Source organism: Suncus etruscus, chromosome 8 (assembly GCF_024139225.1).
Source record: "Suncus etruscus isolate mSunEtr1 chromosome 8, mSunEtr1.pri.cur, whole genome shotgun sequence".
In the NCBI taxonomy this organism is placed as follows: domain Eukaryota; kingdom Metazoa; phylum Chordata; class Mammalia; order Eulipotyphla; family Soricidae; genus Suncus; species Suncus etruscus.
The window spans coordinates 116,413,891-116,432,516 of NC_064855.1; the positions used below are offsets into that span (position 1 = coordinate 116,413,891).

General features: G+C 37.0%; 1 protein-coding gene and 1 non-coding gene across 2 annotated transcripts in view; both read right to left on the reverse strand.

The window, feature by feature from the left end:
• NALCN (sodium leak channel, non-selective) overlaps positions 1-18,626 on the reverse strand; it is a 306,322-nt gene that overhangs the window by 126,585 nt on the left and 161,111 nt on the right. Inside the window, exon 14 of the mRNA XM_049778612.1 lies at positions 8,063-8,200. Coding sequence (XP_049634569.1) covers positions 8,063-8,200 — 138 coding nt within the window. The remainder of the gene's footprint in view (positions 1-8,062; positions 8,201-18,626) is intronic.
• On the reverse strand, positions 10,955-11,167 carry LOC126016842 (small nucleolar RNA U3). Its single transcript, XR_007498534.1, has one exon. It is a non-coding gene; the product is annotated as a small nucleolar RNA U3 (small nucleolar RNA).

Consider the following 18,626-nt stretch of genomic DNA (forward strand, 5'->3'; position numbering starts at 1 on the left):
GACTTTATAAGGAAGAGAAAGCATGGGGCTTGCGAGGTGGCGCTAGAGGTAAGGTGTCTGCCTTGCAAGTGCTAGCCAAGGAAGGACCATGGTTTGATCCCCCAGAGTCCCATATGGTCCCCCTAAGCCAGGGGCAATTTCTGAGCACATAGCCAGGAGTAACCCCTGAGCAACAAACGTGTGTGACTCGAAAAACCAAAAAAAAAAAAAAAAAAAAGGAAGGGAAAGCAACTCTGGAGGGTGCTTTAAGAGAACTCCAGAACAGGAGGGAAACTTGGAATGTTGGTGGTGGGAAAGAGTCCTGGGTGAAGCGTTGGGTGATGGATAGTGTATGACTGAAACATAATTATGAACAACTTAAACTGTGGATATCACAGTGATTCAATTAAAAATGATTAAAAAAGTTATTGGCCATGTTTTTAAGAAAAAAATCTCCAGTGCACTTGGAGGAGGGGCATAGGGGAAGTGAATTGTGGCTGTAGCCCTACTTGGGTAGTACTCTTGGTTTTCATATCTTATAAAACGCTTTATTTCACTGAATTATCTAATGTTCATTTGAAAATCTCATTTATCAATGTAAAAAAGCAGCACAGTTGACCTTTCTGCTGTAGACATCATCATCATAATCAAAAAATCCAATTAAGTATTTCAAAGCTTTAAAAATATCATATAAATCTGGTTAGGAAAACTTAATTTCAGTTTTATTTAAAAGGAACATTTCATCTACCTCAGGCTGAATATTTAGCCTGTTGAGATGAAGAAAAATTCTACTTGTAAAAGGCAAACATTTAAAATTATTAGAAGATCGAAAATATTTCTATTACCTCAAGTTGGGAATAAATTTTTTAAGTATCAAACCAAAACAAATACTGACTTTAAATGAAATAAAAAATTAGTCACTTGACTACAGCAATATGCTATGTTAAAGGAACATCATGTCTGTGTGACTCTGAATTTCATTGTTTGCATCACAAAAAGAAATCTATATCTATGTTTCATCTATATTTATATCATCAACATCTATATATCTATAGCAATGTGTAATCTATTTCTATAGATACTGTTCAAAAGAAAAGATTTTCATTATATATAATAGCTAAGAAATACATCTAGCATATGAGCACTACTCTAAAAATGTTTTTATAAGGAGATAAATTAATCTCTAGAAACACAGGTAAATATCTCAAGTCACAAGGCCTGCCAATAGCAAATGAAGAAGTGCTTCCATATTGGTAGTTATTAAAATGCAAATCTGTAAGTGAAGGAAAAGGAATATCATCATTCATCTCAGGTAGTGGGGTTTCCGCTTCCAAAGTTGTCCAAATCTTAAAATTCAAAATATTATTATATTTAAGTAAGAAGGTGTGTGCAGAGGAATTCTCCATCTTTGGGACTAAGTTGGGCAGATTTCCTAGAGAGGCAGGGTTTGCAAAAGGAAGGTCAGCAGGAAATACTTTAGGTTTTGCAAGTCCAAAAGCAACACTGAGGGCATTAAGTAGGTACTCAAATAAGCATTTAGATACAGACAGACTTTCACAAGCTGGAGAAACAACCCTTTGATCAACCCTGGGTTATAAACCTACAGAAAATTGCTCTGCAGAGCCTTTGGCAATCTCCTGAATTTCCGATTTCTACTTCCTGTCATTTCTTCAGTAAAATTTTCTCCTAAGTGGAAACCAGGACTGACATAGCATTTGCAACGATCAAAGAGGAGAGCACTGGTCAGCCATGCAAATATACACCAGCAAGAGAACTAAAAGCAAAAAATGCTATTTTTATAGACACATGATGCCTATATGACTGTATGTACTATTGATCAAATAATTCTGTGTTTCAAGATAGAAAGATTTTAAACAGAGTGTTGTGTATAAAACTGAACTAACAATATGTGTGGAGAATTCCTGCCAACTCAGGAAAGTTTCTGCCTCCTGGGATTTAGGAGGTGATGATCACATTCAACTTGGCTGTGGTATGGAGTCAGACAGAGCAGTGAGAGAACTGTAGACACCAGCAAGAATCATCGAGAAGAGTGATTCTCAGACTAATTACTCACATTAACCACCAACTGAACCGAAGACAATACCTAGACAATGCTAGCTTTCCACTATCCTCTATACCTGCACAGCTGGGAGGGAAGCAACTGTGTCTCATTGCTTTTAAGTTTCCCACTTACTCTTCTTTATCTAAAATTGGGCTATATATTACGATCTATGTAGACATTTAAAATTGTTTCTCTCTTTTTTAATGAACTTTTGCAAGAGAAGAGTCTTCTGATAATGAAAAGTTACATTAAGTTTAACCAAACACAATCTTAAAACTGGCAGATTCACACCCAATTTTCTCTAATTTTTATGTAAGAGAAAGTATTAGGAAAGGAAGAAGGGAATGGAAGAATTTAGCTATAAGTGGTATTGTATTTCATTTTATTGGTGGGCCTGAAAGATAGTTAACTACACTGGTACTTTTACACTGAGCACTCTTTCCTCAATAAAAGAAGTTTCTGTCATAATAGATGCTAGGCCAGAGGTTTTTCATGCATGTCCCCTTATCTTTAGATTTAAACTCAGTGTTTGGTCATCCTCTTACATTATGAGAAAATATTCCCAAATCACAATGTGTGGTCAATTTGGAAGGGACTATGGTAGTTATGGGAAATTGCCTGTTCCTTCTCAAGTCAGACATCTCATGATGGTATTTAGGAAGAGCCTCAAAACAAATATTTGAATTTTAAGTCTCTCACTTTTATTCTTTACTAAATTTACCAAACAACCCTCCCCAAATTAAAGGAAAAATTCTACTGCTGAGTATGCAAAATCTTCAATGACTAGAGCCAACAATCAAGTTGTTTATAAGAAAAACAGATTAGTCCCATAAACAAATAGTTTATATTATTCTCCTGCATTTAACCTATACTCAATAATTCTCAAGTAGTGCCATATTTTTAAATAGAACTTAAATACATAGTAGGTGCTGAGTAAACATAGGTGAGTGAATGAGTGAGTGAAGGAGAAAAAAATGAATGAATGAATGAATGAATGAATAAAAGATGATGACACAAGCTTAGTGGCCCTGGAACAGAGGGCCCAAGAATTGAGGCTCAGAACACCAGCACAGTCAGTCACAACTCTCCAAATTACTGCTCAGTGTCCTGGTCTTGTCAGATGATTTGCAGTTATTACCATACACAAAGTTCAAGTCCATTTCTATATGTTTCTGTCCTCAAACCTAGAACATTACACCTTTTGGATGTGCCTATCTGACCAAACTTTTTAAATTTTTGTTTAATTAATTAACTTGTTTAATTCTTAGATACTGGTATTTTGTTTGTTTGAGTGACTCTTGGACAGAATTGTGATTTTCCTGTAGATGTTTTCAGTGCATTATGAGGCTTCATGATGTAGGCAAAGTGCACAGAACAAGTGTAAGATCACGGGACTGAGAGCCAGCCAGGAAGATACTCCAGTTGGATTTATATCCAATGAGATGGAGCCCAGTACTTCCCCAATTTCACCCTATAATCCCCACATCCTGATCTTTTAGTAATGCTGACAGAATTTTTATTTTATTTTATTATTTTATTTTATATATATATATATAATTTTTATTTTGACCATATTGGCTTATATATCTTTTATGTAGTATTTTAGGTACATATTAACATTGAATCAGGGGAATTCCCATCACCAAATTTGTCCTCCCTCCAGCCCATTCCCACCTTGCATCCCATATCCCCCACCCTCACCCCTTGGGCTGTTAGAATAAATGGTCCCCTCGGTGTCTAGCTTATTATTTAGTGATCATATATCTGTTTGGTCCTGGTACCCTCCCTTATTTCCCCTTCTATTTGAGAGGCTGAACTAGATAGTTCAAGTTATGTGGTTTTGTTTGAAGAAAAGAAAAGCAATAAAATGGGGTAAAAATCAAATAAGCCAAAAATGGGCAGAGTCCTTCTAAAGCAGGGGTCTCAAACTCGTGGCCCGCGGGCCATTTGTGGCCCTCCGTACAACATTTTGTGGCCCTGCCCTAGAGGAATCTTTTTTTGTTTGGTTTGTTTTAGTTGTTTGGGTCACCGCCCCCCCAATGTTGAAGGCTTACTACTGACTTTGCACTCAAGGATCACCCCGACTTTGCCTCCTGTGGCTCCCAGGTAAATTGAGTTTGAGACCCCTGTTCTAGAGGCTCTCAACCTCAGTTTGAAAGAGGACAGGAAAAAAGGAATTGAAACACCACAACAATACAAAAAGAAATATCAAATAAAATATCCAGTGAGCACTACAGCAATAAAGACAAGTACCACATAACAGTCTCAGTCCTGAAATAAAACCATGCCAAAAGTGAAAAAAGAAAGAGAAAGATAAAATAAAATAAAATAAAATTGGAGACATCAACTTCAATATCTATTCCAAATCAAAGAAGTCAAAATAAATAAATAAATAAATAAATAGATAGATAAATAGATTAAAAAAGATTATTTTGTGCATTGGAACAGTAAATATTAGGGGCCTTAGAGAGGGAATTCCCTTGGCCTAGGAGAGACAGGGTATATCCACTCTTGAAGTATACTGTCATGGAATTAACTATAGACTCCTTGCATGTTCATTTACTCTCCCCTCGGTGCTTTTGTGATGTATGGAAGACTTCTGCTTCATCATGGGTAGTAAAATCAGATCTCTGTATCTAGAGATCTTGGTGTCTGTACAGGTCAAGGAATGGAGCTTATGATGAAGTCTTTCTTTGTGGTTCTAGCAGTTCTGCTCACAGAACATTTTTATAAATGTGTCACATAATGATTCCACTCTACTTTTTGTTGTTGTTGTTGTTGTTTGTTTTTTGGGTTATACCTTGTGACGCTCAGGGTTACTCCTGTCAACGCACTTAGGAATTAGTTCTGGTGGTGTTTGGGGAACCATGTGGGATAGTAGGGGATCAACTATGGGTCAGTTTCATGCAATATAAGTGTCTTACCTGCTACTATTTCTTCACCCCCTATTTTTTATTTTATTAATTTTTATTTTTAATTATGAGAACAAAGATGCAAAGAAAGAGGACAAGGTAAAGTTACAGTGGAAGGACAATCACCCATAAACAGAATTCTCAGTACTCCCATTGCTAATATCTTAACTTTGAACTTTCAGCCAAAGAACATTAAGAAAAATAAAACAGAACCCATGTCCAATTACTTTGTCCCTCAAGTCCCCAGATTGTAGTACATAATATTTCTTAGCAGCACACAAAGCAATCTAAAGCCATAAAACTTATGTAACTCCTTAAACATTGAAGGCAAAGTACTTTTTTTACATTTCCATGCACATGCATATTAGTTTAAGTTAACCTCAAAAGTTTAAGTGGGTTGTTTTTCTTAAGGATTAGAGTCAAAGGAGCACAGTAAAAAATGGTATTAGAGTGGCAATTATTGTTTGCATAGGCCCACCAAAATATGAGAGACATGGAAAGGAAAAGCTTTGGCCTAAATACTAGGAGACCCGACCCCTGAAGTTTCCTGGCATAAGACCAACTCTAGGCTCCAGGCAAACTAGTTTGTCCAATCCAGGTCATTGTCTGTAGTGCCAATACACTTTTATTTTTCACACAGTCTCTGTTGTTGGTATCATGTTTCTGTATTAAAGATCCTGGAATCTACATATCCTACATTGCAGTCAGGATGGTGCAGAGTGTCCTCTCGTTTCACCTCACAATTAAAGGGCAATGCAGAGAACACTGTCCTGTTAGCAGGTCGTTGTTGTTGTCAAGTCTTCTAAGTGTTAAGGGAAGTCTTTTTTGAGCAGGTCGATGTCAGAGCCATGGTAGGGTCTTCCCTGGTAGAGGATTGCTTCCAGGTGTTGTTATAAAAAACTTTGGATGTTTCGTTGATAGCTTCCCTGGTTCAGGGGTGAATGGAGGATGTCCGTTCTTCTGAGGCCTGTGCTAGGTCATTATATCGATGTTCAGGGTGTAAGGTCCCATTGCACTATAAGATTTGTGTGTTCCAATGTCTATTAGATAAGAACTTATTTGTATGTATAGTATTTTCCCATTTTAATGTGCCTATGCAAACAAGGAACAATGCCACGTGGTGTTATTGGTGCATATGGGGGCCATAAGAACAAGTCCAACAATCCCCATGACACGGTTCAATCATAAGCATTAAACTGAGGGACTCTTCCATCACAATTCCTTAATGAACATCTCACAAAGAGAAGACAAGATAAAAAATGGATAGAATCTTCACGGTAAAAGAATATTTAAAAAGAGTTATACCTGTTAAAGAAAATACACACAAAGTATTCAAAAGACATATGTGTCTATTTTCTGTCTTTTGAAATAGTTGGGGATTGTTAAATCCAATGCATGACTTTGGTCTGTGATTTGGACTGTGTAGTACTGAAGTTAAAAAGTGTAAATGTGGGGTACTGATGGTTGGGGGTGAGAGAGTTAAGGAGTAATAATGAGCTTTGTAGGGGTGTGCAAAAGGGCAGAATCTGTTGGGGCAGGAGGTCGGTCTTGGTGCCTAACAAATTAAAGACCTGAGGTTAAAGAGGGTTAATTAAGGAGAAGATAATGAATCCTGATTGGGAGATGAAGGAGTAGAAGGTGCTCTGGTGTGGGGGAGGTGAAATATATCAGAGGGGCTATATACATTGTATAGATGAATTGTTTATGGATTAGGCTTGGCAGTCAGAGAGGACCACTGTATAGGAAGTCACGTCTACATATACACTGATATTAGAGACCTATTTGAATATTATCCTCCAAATCTAGGGAGTTACATTTTTCCCTAGAAACAGTCGAGAATTAAGAATATTTTTGGGTGTTGTTAAAAAGTATATATAAAAATGAATACTAGTAAGAAAAGAACTCCTGAATGGGGTCCAGTATGATTAGGGGAGGAATTTCTCTCCCCCACCCTCCCCCCAGGGCCCGAATTACCAGGCGTGGCCCTGAAGACCAGTCTGGTGTGGGGGGATCTCAGTCCCCTGGACTAAGTGGTCAGCCCAGGGGGCCTATGGCTAACTGTCCTGCCCAGAGCCCCCAACATACCAGCTGAAGAGAAACAGAAGAACTGGCATGTGGAGTCTTCTGGGTCACCCCTATTTTTTTTTTTTTTTGGTTTTCGGGCCACACCCGTTTGATGCTCAGGGGTTAATCCTGGCTATGCGCACAGAAATCGCCCCTGGCTTGGGGGGACCATATGGGACGCTGGTGGATCGAACCACGGTCCTTCCTTGGCTAGCGCTTGCAAGGCAGACACCTTACCTCTAGCGCCACCTTCCCGGCCCTCTTTATTTTGTTTTTTAAATTGGCATTAAATCTCTGATGATTATGAAGCAAGATGTGGAGTATCCTCTGAGCCTCAGTTTTATCATCTTTAAATGGGAATATTAACTATCCTGGATGTTTCAAATATTAGGAATAAAACTATGAAAGATGCAGTCACACAGAAAGAGGAAACAAATGTTTCAATGACATTTTATGACAGTTAAATGGTTCCCCATGTGCTGCACAGATTAAACCTAGGTTGTGCATAATCACTATTTTCCTGACCTTTACTAAATTTTTAGAAGGACACTAAAGGGAAAAATATGTCTTCATGAGAGAGATCTATTTCCCCTGGATTTTGTCATTTGATTTTTTTATGTGCTTTGACAACATTTGTCAAAGTTTTTTGTCATGTGTTTTATTTTCTGTCATTTGTTTCTGGTAGCTTTTCCTGCCCACCAAACACTGAGCTTATTTTCGATGAACCAGTCACTCCTTGAGCTCTCCAACTTCTCAAGGACTATCTCTTAGTTTTGATCCTCAGATGAGCTAAGGTGTGAATGCTTAAAGATGAGAATGTGGAATTCCCATTTTTCCCCCTGAATTCAAGCATGTGGACTTAGTGGAAACTAAAATCTAGAGTAGCTCTTTGATTCTGATAAACTAAGAATGTTTATGTACCGCACCCAATGGGACCACTCAACAGTTGTTATTTCTCACTTTGAAATTCAGTACAGGACCCAAATCTGTAGTTGGGCCTTCTGTGTTCAATTGTAGAACAGAGTTGGAAAAACATTCAACTCACCAGAGTAGCAAAGAGATGGTAGAGGATGAAGTAGATAGCCACCACTGGAGCCCACATGTGGCCCACAGCATTGAGAGTTTGGTCCATGACGTCTACCCATCCTTCCTGGGTGAGGATCTGAAACATGGACATGAATGCCTACAGAAAAGAAGAGTGATCACATTAAACATTAGTTATATTTATAGGCTTGCATGCAAGTGAAAATCATGTGTGAGGTCTTGGATTTCAATCTTTCTTATTTTAATCTGGGGAAAATCAACCTTAATTTAATAGCTGGGAAAGGGCAGATGACACCAAGTTCTAAACCTTGACATCTAATCAGTGTGGATAAAAAGGACATTACTGGTGATATATACTTTTGATCAAATTTAGAAAAAGAATACCAGCCTCTGTTTATTTGCTTTTATGTTTTACTCCTTAAGAAGGTTAATTATTCATACTTCTAACAGATTACTGCACTTTTCTTGCTGCTAATAGCAACTGATCTTCCTAGGGGTTACACTGAACCATTTAAATACACAGAGAATAATAAGCTTAATTTTTTTTGATAATTGTCCATCTACTAAATTATTTTGATTATTTTAAAGTAGGACATTTAAAATTATTTCTAAGTGACACTGCCATGCTGAGCATGGCAAGTACAGATAACTTATTCAAATTTAAAAAAATATCCAGAACATAGAATCAAGACTTTGGAAGGAACCGATACTCCTCTTCTCCCTATTCTCCCAAAGTAAGCAGTGGAAAATTCTTGTCTCTGTGTCAAGATCCTGGGTTTGTTCCATTCTGACAAGTATATTTTAATCAGGAATACTTCTCAAGGACAGTTTTTGATAACCTTGGGGAAAACTTTAGAACTGAAACCTGTGACTCTCTAAAAAAATGTCTTTATGAATTTGAGTTCGATGAAAATATAAACTGAATACTCAGATACAAGATTCCAAGAAATGAAGTCCAGGATCATAGAAAGATGAACTGAACCTAAGATTATAGAAACCTCAATCACAGAATGGATTTTAGATTCAAAATGAACCCTAAAAACAATTTCAATGCTTTCTTTGTGTGGAGCAAGAAAAACAAAAGTGACAGATGGTGTTAAGAACCAGTCTACGAATCTGTGACTGATATCTAAGTAGCACCCAGATTTTATGCCTCCAAAGTAAGCCATTTCCTATGTTCCATGAACTTTCAAATCTAGTACTTTCCAGGCCTACTCACATGGTAAACTCTCTTATCAGTGTTCTATATGAGAAAAAATTAAATTAATTTTTTTAGATGTGGGCTCTTAAATGCCCAGCACAGAGTAAGCCCATTGGAATAAAGGAGCAATTAATTGTTCAATGACTCTTGAACCAGGAGATAGGCTTTCCTATTTACCCTTTGTCCATGTGTGAAACTCTTCATTTCTCCCAGAGTTACTTTTTCTATAATCTCATTACCCTACAAAGTGTTTTGTTCATCAAAGTATGAAGTACATTGATACTTGAGTTCAGCAGCGTCAAAGACAATGTAATGCTTTCTTTGCCTTAGAGAATATTAGCTTTAATGCATTCTAAAAATGCTTCAGAGAATTTCCAGCACTCCATTTAACCTCATAAGTATATGACTTATCATCGAGGGGAATTATTTTCCCTCTTATTTTTTTCCTGTTGAATATTTACAACATCTGAAGGCAATAAATATAAATTCCAAAGAGGACTCATTAAAAATAACAGATAACTGCATTTCTTTTCACTACTATCTATTTCTAGAGCCAAATATGTGTATATCTTAAAGATTCAACAATAGAGGAAAAGTCAAAACACTTCCTTGTCTAAAACATATTTCACTATATTTGGGGTTCTTTTTCCCCAAAGGAAAGCTTGTGATTAAGCCTAATAAATTTATTCTTGGTACCTACAAGACCAATAATTCAGGTGTACCTTTCATCTGCCTTGTCCACAAACTAATTTAATTTTTTTTTCATCTGTTGCATTAACTCTCATGAGTACTCAGCTATTATGCATTCACTGAATGCTGGGGATTATGGAGCTTTGGGATTGTGACCTGTTGTTGTAAGATAAGCAATGTGAGCGAGAACAATGGGGCTATTCTGCAACCTTTTCACAATCTCAGAAGAAAAAAAAATCTCATTTCCATACAATTCAGCCACCTGAAAATTCTGATTGTGAGATGCTGTAAATTATAGCTGAAAGCAAAAAGAGGTTCATGTGTTATTATCTGCTTACATGGATAAATCCATAAAATGTAGTGCCATAAAAACTTCTATTACTGGTTGAAAATTAATTTGTTTTCTGTGCTTCATCAGTGTTACTGAGATCTTATCCAGAAATTTAAAACTAGGTGTGAGAAATTTTGAGATTGTGGAATAAAGACACCTACAGACCTCATCCTGCTTGTTTTCCTCACCAAATGAAATTCCTGTCACGTTTCAAATTTTTTTCTTGATTTACTCATGAGCAATATGATAGTTTTTCTAATATGGTAGTCTTTCTAGATATTCATTCTAATCTTTCACTTTCATGATCTCTATTTATTCTTAAACAATAAGATCCAGCATTCATTCTCCTATTTTTAAATAACAATAGTCAGCACACAATCATAAGAACTCTCAGCAAATGGGAATTGAAAGAACTTTCTTCAATATAGTCAAAGTCATTCACAACCCCACAGCAAATATTGTACTTAATAAGGACAAACTAAAAGCCTTCTCTCTAACATCAGGCACAAGTCAAGGTTTCTCATTCTTGCCACTTCTATTCACTATAGTATTCGAAGAACTTGCCATCAAAATTAGGCAAGAAAGAGAAGCCAAGGGTATCTAGAGAGGGTAGGGAGAATGCACTATTTTTATTATTATTTTATTAATTTATTATTTATTTATTTATTTTTACCACTCAGATGAATCTCTCCCTTTATCCCTTCCAAAGTAAGGGAAGGGAAGAATGATCATCAATGGCCAAAAGCAGTTGCAGAAGCAACACCTAGAGCCAGCTTCACACTCAGGAGAGGACGCTCTGTCTCCTCCTCGTGGCTTCAGGTGCTCTACATGGTCAGAGAAACTTCTCTAGTCACTATAGAAATGATCCCTAAAAGTATAGTCCCTTTTTAAAAAAAAGTTTTTAATATCTTTATTTAAACATCTTGATTACAAATATGATTGTAGTTGGGTTTCAGTCATGTAAAAAACACCCCCCTTCAGCTGTGCAACGTTCCCACCACCAATGTCCCAAATCTCCCTCCTCCCCATCCCACCTACTCCTGTACTCTAGACAGGCTTTACACTTTCCTCATTTATTCACATGGTTGTGATAGTTCTCAGTGTAGTTATTTCTCTAACTGCACTCACCACTCTTTGTGGTGAACTTTATGCTGTGAGCTGGACCTTCCAGCCCTCCTTTCTTTGTCTGTGAGGATTATTGTAAAATGTCTTTTATTTTTCTTAAAACCCATAGATGAGTGAAACTTTTTGTGTCTATCTCTCTCCCTCTGACTTATTTCACTCAGCATAATAGATTCCATGTACATCCATGTATAGGAAAATTTCATGACTTCATCTATCCTGACAGCTGCATAATATTCCATTGTGTATATGTACCACAGTTTCTTTAGCCATTCATCTGTTTGCAGGACATCTTGGTTGTTTCCAGAGTCTGGCTATTGTAAATATTGTAAATAGTGCTGCAATAAATATAGGTATGAGGAAGGGATTTTTGTATTGTGCTTTTGTGTTCCTAGGGTATATCTCTGGGAGTGGTATAGCTGGATCATATGGGAGTTCAATTTCCAGGTTTTGGAGGAATCTCCATATCACTTTCCATAAATGTTGGCCTAGATGGCAGCAGAATGCACTATTTATGACTTACATAACACTAGATTTAGAAAGTCTTAAAGAGTCTGTAAAAAGCTTCTAGAAATAAGACATTTTTATAGCAAAGTGGCAGGCTACAAAATTAACATATAAAAGCTCATGGTTTCCCTATGTAGAAATAATAAAAGAGAAGAAACAGGTATTTAAAAAATAGCAAACCAATTCACAATTGTGACTCAGACAATCATTTACCTCAGAATGAACTTAAAGTGATGAAAGAGTTGTACAAGGAAAACTACAAAGCACTGCTTCAAGAAACAAAAGCAGATGGGAGATGGGAAAAAAGAAACAAAAAGAAATATAAGGAAATGGAAATACATCCCCTGCTCATGAATTTCGAGGCTTAACATCATTAAAGTGGCATTACTCCTCAAAGTATTGTACAGATTTAATGCAAAATATTTTTTCAAAGAGACAGATTAAAAAAAACTACTAAAATTCATATGGAATAATATCACCCTTTCCCCAAACACCTAAAGCAATCCTTGGGAAAAAGGAGATGAGAGGCATCACTTTCCCCAACTTAAAGCTATCCTACAAAGTGGTAGAAATTAAAGCAGCATGATATTGGAGTAAAAACAGAACCTCAGATCAAAGAGATAGAATTAAATATCCGGAGACAGACCTTCAGACACATAATCAGTTAATCTTTCATAAAGGAGCAAAAAAATTAATTAGAGTGAGGAAGTCCTCTTCAATAAGTGGTGTTGGGAAAATTGATCAGCACTGTGCAAAGAAATGAACTCAAACATGTTTTTAATGCCACGCACAAAAGTCAAATAAAAATGAATTAAAGATCTTGATTTTAGACTTGATTCCATAAGGTCAATAGAGGAAAACCTAGGAAGAACTCTTTATGACATTGGAGCTAAAGGTATCTGCTAGGAAGAAACACCACTGACCAAGCCAGAGGAAGTAACAATAAAACGAATGGAAAGACATTAAACTAAGAAGCTTCTTTCTGCACCTCAGAGAACATGATGATGACCAGGATACAAAGACTACTTACAAAATGGGAGCACTTATTTATCCAATGCTCATCTTATAAATGTTTAATATCAAAGATATATAAGACACTGGTAGAACTTTACAAAAGAAATCGAACCCCATCAGCAAATGAAGAGAAAAGATGAATAGGAACTTCACCAAGGAAGAAATACAGATGGCTAAAAATGTACATGAAAAATGCAGTATATCAGAGAAGTATAAATTAAAATGATGCAATATCATTCACACCACAGACATTGGCACAAATAAAAAAAAAAAGAAATAATCTAGTGGTAGCACAGTGCAGTGAGAAAGGGACTCTTATCCAGTGGGAATGTCAATTGGTTCAACCTTTTGAGTAAACAATATGGACATTCCTCAAAAATCAAGAAAGCAACTTTCCATATGACCTAGCAATACTGCTCCTGGGAATATACTCTAGGGCCCCCATAACACAATGTAGAAAAGGCATCTGCACTTGTTTGTTTATTGCAACACTATTCACAATTATTAGAATCTGGAAACAAGCCCAGTGCATGAGAACAGATGAGTAGCTAAAGAAACTGGTACATCTACAATGGAATGCTATGCAGCTGTTAAGAAAAATGAAGTCATTATATTTGCTTATACATGAATGGAGATGGAGAGTATTATGCGAGTGAAGTGATTCAGAGGGAGAGGAATAAACATGAGACAATATCACTCATTTGTGAGATATAAGAAAATTAAAGGTAGTATGACAATAATATCCAGAGACAATAGAGAAGAGAGCCAGGAAGACAAGTCCATTGTAGGAAGCTTTCCACAAAGAACAATGGCACAGTTAGAGTCAAGAAGGGTCCTTTATGACAATGATAGTTGGAACTGATCACTTTGTACAAGACATGGCTAAAAGGAAGTACAGAAATGTGCATGATACCTTTCAGTAGCAGGATTGCAAAACATAGTGTCTAAAATGAAAAATAAAATGAGAGAAATAAAAAATGCATCTTCTAAAGCACACTATTAAGTGATTTTTTTACTTATTCAAAGTCCTATAATACAACTATTACTTCTATCTAACTTAAGAATATGTACCATCTCCCCCAACCCACCTTTTGGCAACCATTGTTATACTCTCAAAGTCTGGATGGATTTGTGTTTTTTACTGGGCACTTTCTACGACTAGGGTGATATGGGTATGATCCATTTACTTTGTGGGCTCCACTGGTGCTTCATTTCTTTTGACTGCCAAATGACTCAATGTATGCACAAGATGCATTGCACCTATCCACCAGTTGATAGCTGTTTGGATTCTTTCTACTTCGCCCCGTTTAGAAAGATCAAAGTTAGGAATGATTGTTATGTGAATTTATGTCCTCCATGATTATTGTGAGGTAACATCTTTCCTTCTCTGTTAAAACATATGTAAAATATGTATTTATTTTACTTTAAAAGTAGACATTCAATCTTTTCAGAAGGAAAAAATACAACCTCTTCCATATAAAACATGGGAGGCATGTACTCACATTGAGGTACACATTTTATCTTGCAATATAATTTGTACCAATTTTTATTCCTCTTTTACTGGCTTCAAGAACTCTTGCCTTAAAAAATTGCCTTCATAATGAAATTCACTTGACAAGTTAGAGAATAGTTCATCCTTTTACAGAGAGTGGTCCTGCTGTGTCTTAATACCAGTCTGTCCCCAAAGAGAAGTACAGTGAACACTGATGGTGTTCACTGAGGACAGAAATGATACCTTACTGTGATTGCCTGAATTCCTCACCTAATTACACCTCTTCTTTATCCCCAAATCACATATGATGAGAACATCACATGATCCCTTACAATTTTGTTACATAGTTCCTCTCATGTAAAGTTCCTCTTATTATAGTTTTTCTTATTAAGACTTACTCAACTTGCTAAAACTTGAGGCAACATTTCAATCTTTGACAGATTACAAATGGTACCTTAACAAATGCTGAAGTTAAATTTCTGAAAAATGTAAATTTGTAGGGCCGGAGAGATAGCACAGCGGCATTTGCCTTGCAAGCAGCTGATCCAGGACCTAAGGTGATTAGTTCGAATCCCGGCATCCCATATGTTCCCCCGTGCCTGCCAGGAGCTATTTCTGAGCAGATAGCTGGGAGTAACCCCTGAGCGCCGCCTGGTGTGGCCCCCAAACCAATGTATATACTTATTTTATATTTATGTATATATATTCAATAGGACAATAAGATGGATTCACCCTTTTAGGGCTGAAAAGATTCTTTGCCCATGTTGGATCCCTGGCATTGTATGGCCCCAGATTGCCACTGGGAATGACATGTGAGCACAGAACTGGGGATAAGTCCTGAGTACCACCGGGTGTGATCCCAAATAACAAAATAGTTTCAATAAATAAAAATTTCAAGAGTCAATACTGATGGTGCCCAAATTATCTGTAAATATAAAAACTACAGATTTGAAATTGATCATGAAAACATAGGGTTATATTCCTCTGTATCTGATCAAGAAGGAATTCCATTCCTCAATTCATACTCTTTTTTTTATTTATTTAAACACCTTAATTACATACATGATTGTGTTTGGGTTTCAGTCATGTAAAGAACACCCCCCATCACCAGTGCAACATTCCCATCACCAATGTCCCAAGTCTCCCTTCGCCTCACCCGACCCCCGCCTGTACTCTAGACAGGCTCTCCATTTTCCTCATACATTCTCATTATTAGGACAGTTCAAAATGTAGTTATTTCTCTAACTAAACTCATCACTCTTTGTGGTGAGCTTCCTGAGGTGAGCTGGAACTTCCAGCTCTTTTCTCTTTTGTGTCTGAAAATTATTATTACAAGGGTGTCTTTCATTTTTCATAAAACCCATAGATGAGTGAGACCATTCTGCGTTTTTCTCTCTCTCTCTGACTTATTTCACTCAGCATAATAGATTCCGTGTACATCCATGTATAGGAAAATTTCATGACTTCATCTCTCCTGACAGCTGCATAATATTCCATTGTGTATATGTACCACAGTTTCTTTAGCCATTCGTCTGTTGAAGGGCATCTTGGTTGTTTCCAGAGTCTTGCTATGGTAAATAGTGCTGCAATGAATATAGGTGTAAGGAAGGGGTTTTTGTATTGTATTTTTGTGTTCCTAGGGTATATTCCTAGGAGTGGTATAGCTGGATCGTATGGGAGCTCGATTTCCAGTTTTTGGAGGAATCTCCATATCGCTTTCCATAAAGGTTGAACTAGACGGCATTCCCACCAGCAGTGGATAAGAGTTCCTTTCTCTCCACATCCCCGCCAACACTGTTTATTCTCATTCTTTGTGATGTGTGCCATTCTCTGGGGTGTGAGGTGGTATCTCATCATTGTTTTGATTTGCATCTCCCTGATGATTAGTGATGTGGAACATTTTTTCATGTGTCTTTTGGCCATATGTATTTCTTCTTTGTCAAAATGTCTGTTCACTTCTTCTCCCCATTTTTTGATGAGATTAGATGTTTTTTTTCTTGTAAAGTTCTGTCAGTGCCTTGTATATTTTGGAGATTAGCCCCTTATCTGATGGGTATTGGGTGAATAGTTTCTCCCACTCAATGGGTGGCTCTTGTATCCTGGGCACTATTTCCTTTGAGGTGCAGAAGCTTCTCAGCTTAATATATTCCCATCTGTTAATCTCTGCTTTCACTTGTTTGGAGAGTGCAGTTTCCTTCTTGAAGATGCTTGTAATGTCCTGGAGTGTTTTGCCTATGTGCTGTTCTATATATCTTATGGTTTTGGGGCTGATATCGAGGTCTTTAATCCATTTGGATTTTACCTTCGTACATGATGTTAGCTGGGGGTCTAAGTTCAATTTTTTGCAAGTGGCTATCCAATTGTGCCAACACCACTTGTTGAAGAGGCTTTCCTTGCTCCATTTAGGATTTCCTGCTCCTTTATCAAAAATTAGGTGGTTGTATATCTGGGGAACATTTTCTGAGTATTCAAGCCTATTCCATTGATCTGAGGACCTATCCTTATTCCAATACCATGCTGTTTTGATAACTGTTGCTTTGTAGTACAGTTTAAAGTTGGGGAAAGTAATTCCTCCCATATTCTTTTTCCCAATGATTGCTTTAGCTATTCGAGGGTGTTTATTGTTCCAAATGAATTTCCAAAGTGTCTGATCCACTTCTTTGAAGAATGTCATGGGTATCTTTAGAGGGATTGCATTAAATCTGTATAATGCCTTGGGGAGTATTGCCATTTTGATGATGTTAATCCTGCCAATCCATGAGCAGGGTATGCGTTTCCATTTCCGTGTGTCCTCTCTTACTTCTTGGAGCAGAGTTTTATAGTTTTCTTTGTATAGGTCCTTCACATATTTAGTCAAGTTGATTCCAAGATATTTGAGTTTGTGTGGCACTATTGTGAATGGGGTTGTTTTCTTAATGTCCATTTCATCCTTATTACTATTGGTGTATAGAAAGGCCATTGATTTTTGTGTGTTAATTTTGTAGCCTGCCACCTTGCTATATGAGTCTATTGTTTCTAGAAGCTTTTTGATAGAGTCTTTAGGGTTTTCTAAGTAGAGTATCATGTCATCTGCAAACAGTGAGAGCTTGACTTCTTCCTTTCCTATCTGGATTCCCTTGGTATCCTTTTCTTGCCTAATCGCTATAGCAAGTACTTCCAGTGCTATGTTGAATAGGCGTGGTGAGAGAGGACAGCCTTGACTTCTGCCAGAATTTAGAGGGAAGGCTTTCAGTTTTTCTCCATTGAGGATAATATTTGCCACTGGCTTGTGGTAGATGGCCTTCACTATATTGAGAAAGGTTCCCTCCGTTCCCATCTTGCTGAGAGTTTTGATCAAGAATGGGTGTTGGACCTTATCAAATGCTTTCTCTGCATTTATTGATATGATCATGTGGTTTATATTTTTCTTGTTATTGATGTTGTGTGTTATGTTGATAGATTTACGGATGTTAAACCAGCCTTGCATTCCTGGGATGAAACCTACTTGATCGTAGTGGATGACCAAATAGGCATTGAATCCTATTTGCCAGGATTTTGTTGAGGATCTTTGCATCTGCATTCATCAGTGATATTGGTCTGTAATTTTCTTTTTTGGTAGCATCTCTGTCTGGTTTAGGTTTCAAGGTGATGTTGGCTTCATAAAAGCTATTTGGAAGTGTTTCTGTTTGTTCAATTTCATGAAAGAGTCTTGCCAAGATTGGCAGTAGTTCCTCTTGGAAAGTTTGATAGAATTCATTAGTGAATCCATCTGGACCTGGGCTTTTGTTTTTCGGCAGACATTTGATTACTGTTTTAATTTCATCAATGGTGATGGGGGTGTTTAGATATGCTACATCCTCTTCCTTCAACCGTGGAAGATTATAAGAGTCCAAGAATTTATCCATTTCTTCCAGGTTCTCATTTTTAGTGGCGTAGAGTTTTTCAAAGTAGTTTCTGATTACCCTTTGAATCTCTGTCATATCAGTAGTGATCTCTCCTTTTTCATTCCTGATACGAGTTATCAAGTTTCTCTCTCTCTCTTTCTTTGTTAGGTTTGCCAGTGGTCTATCAATCTTGTTTATGTTTTCAAAGAACCAACTTCTGCTTTTGTTGATCTTTCGGATTGTTTTTTGAGTTTCCACTTCATTGATTTCTGCGCTCAGCTTTGTTATTTCCTTCTGTCTTCCTATTCTTGGGTCCTTTTGTTGAGCATTTTCTAGTTCTATTAG